This window comes from Leishmania martiniquensis, chromosome 31, assembly GCF_017916325.1.
Source record: "Leishmania martiniquensis isolate LSCM1 chromosome 31, whole genome shotgun sequence".
In the NCBI taxonomy this organism is placed as follows: domain Eukaryota; phylum Euglenozoa; class Kinetoplastea; order Trypanosomatida; family Trypanosomatidae; genus Leishmania; species Leishmania martiniquensis.
Genome location: NC_090166.1, coordinates 1,039,428 through 1,049,227, shown reverse-complemented (window position 1 = coordinate 1,049,227; position 9,800 = coordinate 1,039,428). Strand labels below are relative to the sequence as shown.

At 59.7% G+C, this 9,800-nt stretch overlaps 2 protein-coding genes across 2 annotated transcripts; both read left to right on the top strand.

The window, feature by feature from the left end:
- Positions 1-2,267: 2,267 nt before the first annotated feature.
- Positions 2,268-4,037, top strand: LSCM1_01506 (uncharacterized protein; the record flags this gene model as incomplete). The annotated part of the gene is made up of 1 exon (XM_067319114.1): positions 2,268-4,037. One exon carries the CDS (start codon positions 2,268-2,270, stop codon positions 4,035-4,037), a length of 1,770 nt encoding a protein of 589 aa, XP_067176393.1.
- Positions 4,038-6,529: 2,492 nt separating this feature from the next.
- LSCM1_01505 (uncharacterized protein) lies at positions 6,530-8,443 on the top strand (the record flags this gene model as incomplete). Its single annotated transcript, XM_067319113.1, has 1 exon — positions 6,530-8,443. The coding sequence occupies one exon, from the start codon at positions 6,530-6,532 to the stop codon at positions 8,441-8,443; it is 1,914 nt and encodes a 637-aa protein (XP_067176392.1).
- Between the last annotated feature and the right edge of the window lie 1,357 nt (positions 8,444-9,800).

Sequence of the window (9,800 nt, the reverse complement as noted above, 5' to 3'; positions counted from 1 at the left end):
GGGGAAGAGGGGATGGCGATGGGGCGGGGTCAAACGGGCCGCGATGATCATGGCGTAGAGCGTATTCGAACTGCTTCCGCACGAGCTGGCTGCTGGAGGGAGAGGGTGAGGGTGAGTCGCCCACATTCGACTCCTCAAGGCAGGGCTTCATAACGGAGGTGTGCACGGGAGACTGCACCCGATGGAGAAGCCTAAACACGGCTGCAGCTCTTGTCCCCACGGGGAGAGAGAGCTGGGCGAGGGGGCAGGAAAGAGGCAGATGGGGAGGGTGGGTGGCGGTTGTGTTGGTGTGCTCGAAAGAGTCTTTCCTAGGCATATATATATATATGTATATATCCACCAGCGCAAACAGAAGAAAAAAACGTTCGCGTGATACCACCACCACCACCTGCGTCGAGGGTGCTCTCTTCTCCGTCTTCACAGATACTCTCTCTACGGCTTGCAGCGCCCACGGTGAGGCGTCTATTACACTCTGGTACAAGTGCTGATTTACATATATATATATATATGTGCTCTTCGTCTGAGTCTCACATGCACACACACTTTCTTCCTCCTCTTCCCCTCTGCTTCTCTCCTTGGATTCACTTCTGGACTACACGGCCGATTCCACACACACACGCCTCGAACGGAGTATATGCGCCAGCATCTTGAAGTGGCATTCAAGTCGGCATACAAACTGTCGCACCCACACACATTCCCTATTCCTGCTGAGGCGCCACCCTGTGCGTGATATTTGTCTGCGCTTCTTGCATCGCTGCTTGACTTTACTGGCTCACAGTGTGTGTGTGTGCAGGCCTCTCTTTCTCCCTCACACACACACACACACATACATACAGACTTTGTGCGTGTGCACACGTGAGCTCCGGTGCTCTCTCTCTCCCTCCAGTCCTGCCTTTTCCGTTTCGTCGGCGTTGCTTCCTCTTTTTTTTCTACTTGCTTTGCTTGTGCATTGCTTCGTTACCCGCGCAAGCACTCCGTCACTACAAAGGAGTGCCGACATACGCCCCAGCAGACACGCACACGCACCTATACAGTGAGAGCGATATTGGTATTGGTATTCACGCCATTAAAAAAAAAATCTGCTGCTGTTGCCGTGGTAGTGGTGGTGGTGGCTGCTCTCTCCCTCCCTCTCTCTGTACCTAAATAAATATATGTCTATTGTATATCCCTCTTCCCCTCTCCGAAGGTGTGGCTACGCATGCGTGTCGATGGGTGTGTCCAGAAGGGTACCTCTCTGGTGATTGCGGTGTGTACGCTACGTGACCACGAGTAACGGTGCTGTACAGACCCAGTCGCTTCCTCTGCACACGGCATCGCCCTCCCCCCTTTGCGCTGATTTCTATCTTTCCCCTGTGCTTCGCCCTGCCTGTGCGGTGACCTACACGCTAACAGCCCTGTAGGCGGCGCACAAATCGAACAGCCGGTAGTGGTGGGGCGGTGCGGTGCAAAGAGGAGTCGGCATCACCAAAGCGTGAGAAAAGCGCGCGTTTTTGCTTTTTTTTTTGCATCGATTCTGGTTCACTGACGTTCACACTGTCCGTGCCCCTCTCTCCCTCTCCGCGGCACCCACGCTCAACGCTCTTTCGCGTTTGTTTCTGCTTTGCCACTCCTCGATCGTAACGCCTCTCTCCCCCTCCCCCCCTCTCTCTTCGCTTGAAGGAGTGAATAATCGAGGGCCGATTGACCTCCTGCCCCTTTCAAGTCATATTTTTATCAAACTACTGCGAACGTCACTTAGCTGTTTTCTCTTCCCCCCCCCTCCCCTCCCCCGCCTCTCTCTGTGACCGCCCCTTCGTTTGTTTGTCCCGCGTGTCCTCGTCGCCGCCGCGTCCTTCGGTCTCTTCATGAGATCTGTCCGCGTGTGTCTTTTTTGGTTTACGTGTCCATTTATACCGTTGCTCCTCACGGACACCGTTTTCTCGTCCGCCATCGCATTTCCGTCGGCGCGAACGATCCTGCAGACACCGCAGCGCCCCCGTTTTTCTGTTGTTTTGCCTCTCTGGCCAACGCGGGCTGCGCCTTCCCCCCACCCCCCCCTCCGGCTCCCCTGCAAAGGGTTCGCCAAGTGTGCCTGTGAGCAGCGCCGGTCTGAGCCACAGGACGAAGAAGAGGCGGTGGTGATAGGCCCCTCCCCCAACGCACGCACACGCACACATTCACGTACGCTTCAGCTCGCGCTGTCCTTTTCTTTTCTGGCACAGTCATCGGCTTGCCGTTGGTCATATCTTTTTTTGTGTGTGTAAACGCATGTGGGGAGTGTGAACCACATGAGCGTGAGCATCCGTTCGCCAACGAGTGCGACCTGCACCGTCGGTGAGCCCATCATAGCCGCCGTCGCCTCGTCCCCGGCGCAGGAGCGGCTCGTGAAGTCCGATAGGATCCCGAGGCTCTTGTCGGAGCCGATGCAGCGCTCGCCCTTCACCAACGCGGAAGCCAAGGAAAGCGACGTCCCATCACTCCTCAGTGGAGACGACCCGGCCGTCGCGTACTCCTCCTCCATCATCTCCTCGCACGAGGCGTCCTTTTACAGCAGCCTTAAGGTGAGTCGGGCCGACAACCTGGATGGGCTGGAGGGCTGCGCAACTCGCGTGGGGCACGGCTTCGTGTCAACGCCCACCGGGGCATCCGCAGAGAAGTACGTGTCTGAGCATAGACCCTCGGCCGGGCCGCGCCTCTTCACACCGAAGCGCCCGCTAACTCAGCACTCCGCAGAATTCCATGGGACGGAGGCGGAATCGGCACCCCACGCAGCCGCGAAAGCAGCCTCCGAGCGACGGACACCATCCGAGGACACGGGGAAGGCAGAAAAGCTAGGCGAGGCGGGAGCGTGCCCTCAGAGCATTAGCGCCAGTGAAAAATGCAGTCGCTCCTCGCAGCCGCGCTCACCTCACTCTCGTCTGATGTCACCGGCTGGAGAAGTCAAGACGCTCCAGGAGCTCCTCGAATGGCGCGCGCACCTCTCCGCGTGGAAAGAGTCTCTGGAGACGCAGGGCGGCAGCAATCTGCATGGCACCAACGGCACTAAAAAAGGCGTGCGCAGGCCTCAGGAAGGCGGGGCGATCCCAGCTGGGCCTCTCCACGGAGAGAGAGCGCCGGGATCCGTGCAGCCCACCATCGCCATGGCGGAGATGTCGAGCCGCTCTCCAGCGTCGCCGCGCACAGAAGCCTTTCAAGGCTGCCGTATTGGCATGCACGGAACCCCCACAGCCCCTGTGTCCCCTCCAGCGAAAACTGAAAGCCACGCCGCCGGTGCAGACTTCCTGGCAGCAGCCCAACTCGCTCGCAGCAGGCACAGCCACACCTCCAGCGGCGCGGTCAACCAGACGGAGCCGGCCAACGACTCCGTCACGAAGTCATCCGTGGGCTTCTCATCGCAGCCTCGCAGCCCCATGCGTATGGAGGAAAGACATCTCTCGAGTGCACAGCAGCATGCCCAACTAGAGCAGCACCTCTCGCTACATGAAAATCTTGTGACGCAAGTGTCGCCCACAGCTCGTGTCACCATCAGCACCCGTGGCGGGAGAGAAGGGGTAGGAACAGGCAGAAGCGGTCGGCCAAGTGGTGCCGGCTCACCCGTTTTGTCGTCGTTGCGGTGTCTGGAAGGCGTTGGACCCGAGGATCATGCCTTCTCGCCAGGGCATGAGCGTCGACCATGGGCGCGCGGTGCTCTGCCACCAGCAGTGCACACACCCCTTAGCGTGTACCCCTCGCAGGGGTGTGGGTTCGACGGCTACCGAAGCCGCGACAACCGGAGCAGCCCTTACCCTGGAAGCGGTAAGAGCACAATCAGCAGCGGAGGCATCCAGCGCCAGCACTCCCGCGATGCGTCGTCTCCGCTAGCGCCACCGCGTACGCCTCAGTCCAGGAGCCACAAGATGAAGGTCGTGCCTCCTGCGATGAAGCTGAGAGAGTTGGGAGCGGAGGACGAGGTTCCGGTGTTTGCGGTGCCGATCGACGAGGAAACGAACAAGGCGGTGGTGGGGTTCGTCTCTGCTCTCGTCCTACTCATCTGTCTGGTCTTCATCTGTGCCATGTGACGGCGCGGCAGCATCGCTGCAGCAATGCATGCGTCTCGCCTGTGTGTGTGGGTGTGGGTGTGGGTGTGGGTGTGACGCGACGAGTGAAGGTGGAGAGGACTCTCGCCACGCGCATCAGATGCTGCTCCTCTCATGAGGATTCCCCTTCACCACCGTCATCCCCTTTCGGCGTGAGAAGCGACTGCCCCTCGACTCTGAGCACGAAGACGAAATAAGGAGGAGATGTGCCCGTAAATTGCGCAAGCGCCTCGTTTTTTTTTTTCACGCTCTTTTTCTTGTCTGTGCGCCGCATCTCTCACACCTGTGCTGCATCGCGGGCAGCGTCTTTTGTGGTTCCCTCGGGTGCGGTTGGGCGGTGCCTTTTTTGTGGCCCACGCGAGCCGTGCGTTTTTTTTTCGGTGCTGCTGACACCTCCCCGTGGGGGTACGCGTCTGACTCACCTCCGCGTGACTTTCTCTGTTTTCCTTTTCTTTTGAGTCCTCAGATCTGTGCGCCAGAATCGGTTTTGTGTGTGCTCTGTGTGTGTGTGTGTGACGGGGGGAGGGGGGAGGGGGGAGGTGTACTGTGAGGCAGTCGCGTCGCCCTTATCCCTTTATAATGTCGAACGGGATGCTGGCGTCCCCATCACCGCCATCACCAACCCTCACACACACACACCTCCACCGGCGCGTATGTTGTGTATCGCCGCCCAACGGGTTACTCCGTCATGGTGACGGGAGGGCGGGCCCATCGCCAGCAGTACAGAAAAAAAAAACGGAACAGAGCATACGGCAGGACGTGGGAGCACCCGAAGAACGCTTTCCTTCGCTGGCCCGAGTCATGGCGGGCAGAGAGAGGGGTGCGAGAAAGGCCCCTGGCCCAGCACGACAAGGGGGGGAGTGGTGAGATGTGCTTCACGACCCCCTCGCAAACCCCCTCACCCGACGAGCGGAGAAGTGATGGGCTGCGCGTGCTCTTCCCCCCCCCCTTCCCTCCATTTGGTAATAGTCTGCGTACTACGTGTGCATGCGTCGACAGAAGTGGTCTGCCTTCACTGCCCCCTCCCCTCCACTCCACCACCATCACCTTCCCACAATAACCTCTTTTTTTTTGTCACTCACTCACGCATGCAGATGCACACTCGTGTAGGGGCAACAGAAACGGTAGCAGTTCGCTGCCTGTACGTGTAGCTGAGACCCTTCCACATCAAGACGCTCTCGTAGGGTACCGCTCTTGTCGCTCGTCAATATCTTTTTAGTTCCCACCCACCCCACACACACACACACACACTCCTCCTCTCCTTCGAGGGCGGGTCACTGCAGGCCCGTGGTGTTCGCCTTTTTTCACCATTATCATACATCAGCGCCATCGTCCACACTCCCGCTCGCTGTGAAGAACGGCTGCCAACCCCCTCCCCGCTGCGCCACCCACACGTACTCTCTTCCTCCTCTTCCCCTATTATTATTTCTGTATGATTGCTTTACGCACACAAGCGGCCTCTGTCCTCTCTGTGTGTGCCCTCCCCCCTCACCCTCTCTCGCACACAGTTTCGTGTGTGCTTCTCTTCTCGTTGAAGCCGGCGTGGAGGCGAGGGGACGTACGAAAGCGTGGAAGAGGGCCCCTTCCGTCCCCCACCCCCACCACCGCCATCTGCACGCGCGCGCACACACACACCTTGCACACAGGTGTATGGTCGCTCGTTGTGACTTCTCTGACGCCAGCCCACGCAGTCTTCATCGCATTGATCTTTGATGCGCACCCAAAAGCTCTTTGCGGTCGCCTTTTCCTTCGTATTCGTTCTCGAGCCACACCTGATCGGCCGTTCCCCTCCCTCCCCTCCCGACTACCCCACATATATTTCCCCTCCTCAACCCGCACGCGAGCAGTACCGCCACTGGAAGGCGCTGGGCCGGCAGCCTGTAGACGCCTCGCCCCCCCCGCCCCCACCCCCCTTTCCCCCTCCCCTTTTCAGATACTTTGGCGCGCTTTGTTTGCGGCCGCACGCGGGCCGCTGTACTTCTCTCCCTCACCCCCCCCCCTCCCTTTTATATTTTTATGTCTCTTCACCCTCACCACCACCACGACTGCCCCCTCCCCACACGCTGCCGCCGTCCTTCTCCCTCTCCCGCGTAAATTCATGTTTTACACATAACGTGACGCCCCCCCTCTCTCTCCTCCTCTTCGTTGTGATACTGTGCGGGTGTGGCGCAGAGGCACGTCTGCACAGTATGGGCGTCACTCGTCTCCCTCTCTCTCGTTTCACTTCCTTTTTTTTTTCGAAGACTCGTGCAATAGCACCGATCACGGAGCACGCGCTTCGTACGAAACTTCTGCAGTCCATACACTCTTTTCCTGCGGCCTCAGTTTTGGTCGTGTCTCCCGCCCCCCCCCCTCACCACCATCACCGCCACCTCTCCCTCCCTCTCGCCCCAACTCTTTTGCCCTGAGCAAGTCGCCCGCAGGAGTCGTCGCCACGTGTCGAAGTAAGCCATTCCTAACGAGGCCTGGGCAAGATGCCGCACATGCCTGTCTTACTGAGGCGTCTGGCGTTGTCGTGGATTTTTCTCGTCGTGTACATAATGTGCACCAACGTCATGACCGCCTCCTCGGCCCTGAAGACTGACGCGGATGCGGAGGACAAGCTTCCGTCCTCGTGCGGGCACGGCCAGATCGTCTCCCAGCAAGACCATCTCCCTCCCACGTACGCGATGCTGCGCAAGAGCCACAACGGCCTGCGGCATCAGGCGGAAATGAGCCCCAAGCGGTCAAATGTTTCGATCAGCAGCGACAGCGAGGACTCGGAGTGGGCCCCCATTCGCATTGCCATCTTCACACCCGATCTGGAGGACGAGTCGAAGTACTGCACGGCTGTTGGTCAGATGCGCCCCGACTTCAGCGGCTCGCTGGTGCGGTGTACCAGCAGTGGTGATCTATTGACAGACGCGAAAAAGAGTGCACTGATCAACTCTATACTGCCCCAGGCAGTCGACATGCACGCGCGGCGGCTGATGGTGCGGCCGCTGGCAGCCGATACCTCCCTCGTAGTGAGCTCCATGCCGGGGCCGTACTGTGGCTCTTTCACAGTCCCGACGGCACACCGGACAGCCGGAGTGCCGAACACCGATTTCGTCGTCTACGTGGCAGCGGGTCCGACGTCTACCCCAAAGAACTTCATTGCGTGGGCTGTCACATGCCAGTACTACCCCGACACGGCCACGATCACCAGCCGCCCCGCCGTCGGTGCGATCTACTTCAACCCGCGCTACCTGCCTACCTCGGCAGGGGAGGCGCAAGAGGAGATCGACCTTTACGGAGGCAACCCGTCTCGTAGCACGAACAGGCTTCGCCGCGCCGCTGCCCACGAGCTGCTGCACGCGCTCGGCTTCACCGATGGCGTCTTCAAAGCGCGCGGCATGTTTGCCGTCATCCCGTCGCTTCGTGGAAAAGCAAATGTGCCAGTGCTCAATTCATCGGCCGTGCGCGCGGCTGCAAAGGTCAAATACAGCATCTCGGACGCAGAGACGTTTTACGGCGTCGAGCTCGAAGATCAAGGAGAGGCGGGGACATCGCTCTCGCACTGGAAGCGCCGCACCGCGAAGGATGAGCTGATGGCGCCGGTGCTCAGTCTGGCACGCTACAGCTCCTTGTCGCTCGCGGCCTTGGAGGACATGGGCTTCTACAAAGTCAGCTTCGAAAAGGCGGAGCCTGTCGACCTCGGCGCCACCGCAGGGGGGAAGCTGTTCACAGCGCCATGCCTGACGAACGGCACCACCAACGCTCCCACGGTCTTCTGCGACACCCTCAGCTCCTGGGTGCGCAGCTGCACCGCGGACCGGTTGAGTATTGGACGGTGCGCCTTCACCACCTACTCCTCTGCCCTCCCGAGGTACGCCCAGTACTTCCCCGATCAACCAACCCTTGGTGGCGCTCTATCGTACAGCGATTACTGCCCCCTTATACAGCCCTTCTCCAACACCGGGTGCGGTAGCGGCTCGCTAGGTGCGATGCCTGGCAGCGTCACTGGCGACAGCGCGCGCTGCTTCGACGCAACCGATCTGCTGGTGAAATCGACATTTACGCGCACCAGTGCCCTATGTGCCAAGCTACACTGCCACAGCGAGTCTCGTACCTATGACATCCTCGTAAGCGGCGCGAACAGCTGGAGCTCGTGCGGCGCTGGTGGCGCTGGAGTGACAGTGGAACCAGCAGTGAGCAGTCCCAGCGTGTTCGCGAAGGGTGGCATTATCTCCTGCCCGCCCTACGACGACGTGTGCTACGCGAACCCAGCCGCTTTTGCAGAACTGGAAGTGTCCACCACTACCGATTTGCCAAACGCGGCTGTAGCTGCCACGCACAGAACGTTCGTTAGTGGCCTAGTGGCCGTCGCTATGTTGCTCGGCGCGTGGGTGTCTGCTAGGACAGTGTGACGGAGAGGGGGCACAGCACAGCTATATACGTGCATCCCCCATCCTTTCCTCCACTTTCTACAGCTATCGTGCGTGCGCCTTCCACGACTGCCTCGCACATATATGTCCTTGGCAAGTATACCGAAGGTGAAGCAACGGCACTTGCTCGCCATCACCATAGTCGTCTCGCGTGCCTCCCCTCTCCTTCGTCATCTGTGGTGTGCGAGGAGCAGAGCTGCGCAGTAGCGGCACATTTGGGGAAGAGAGAGAGAGAAGGAAGTTAAGCACAGGAGCAGCGCGACCCTTCCAAGAGCTCTTTCTTCCGCCGCTGGCACGTTCGGTTGCGGCTGTCTCTTGCGTAAAAGGTCCTCAGTGCAGCCTACCAACTACAGCAGCAGCAGCAGCCTTATCAGCACATGCATACGCTGCGAGGTACATCACACGTGCAGCCGCCGTTTTTTTTTTGTTTGTTTCACTCTGACGTTTCTTTTTGTTACTCCGGGAAGTTCCCTCTCATATGTCTCACGAAGCCCGGCGAAGAAAAAAAAACTTTTTGTTCATGGCAGCCTCAAAACGATGTACGCATTAATCAGTATCCGCAGCTGTCCTCTTCCCCCTCCCCTCTTCTCCACCTTATCGTTTTTCAGCCCCTATAGTTTTCACGTTTCCCATCCTTCTCTTTCCCTCCCGGCTCCTTTTTACTGTTGTGGCGCACAATGTGTGGCTGCCCGCAGCCCCTCACCAGCGTCCGCCTTTCACCCGTAAAAGAGAGGCGATGACTGGTTAGCCCAAGAAAAAAAAAGGCATCCTTCGCGCCCCCTCGGGGCTGACGCTCAGCCCATCGCGATGCTGATAGCAGCCTTTTCCTTGCCAGCAAGCCCTATGCCAACGCCGCACATTCTTTCGCGCAGAGCTGTTGAGCGAGAAAGAACGTCATATGGCTCAGCAACCGGCCTGGGGCATGATATCATTTCCTAAAGGTATTCCATTTACGGCGTCTCCTAACAGCAAACAAAACCGGAGCCGGCCTTCCGCCCAGCGCCGTCCTCCTGAGGCGCTTCCGTTTTCCCAAAGACCACGGCCCCGCGGCGCCCACCCCGCCCCCCCCGGGCGGCCAGGCGGCCCCCCTTTGGAGCCGGCAACTGGCCCCCCCCATTTCTGCCCTCCGCCACTGTCCCGACACACGCGTCTCCTTTCGGGCGCCCGAGGCCGCCCTTCCCGGCGGGCCCAAAAAGGGCGCCGGCCCCCGCCTCCGCCCCGGCGCAGGGGCCTCAGGGGCGCCGCAGGCCAGCCCGGAAACGTGGCGCCGAGCGGAGGGGCCCCTCGCCGCCCCCACAAAGGCGGCCCGGCCACGAAAAAAGCCCCGGCACCGGACCCG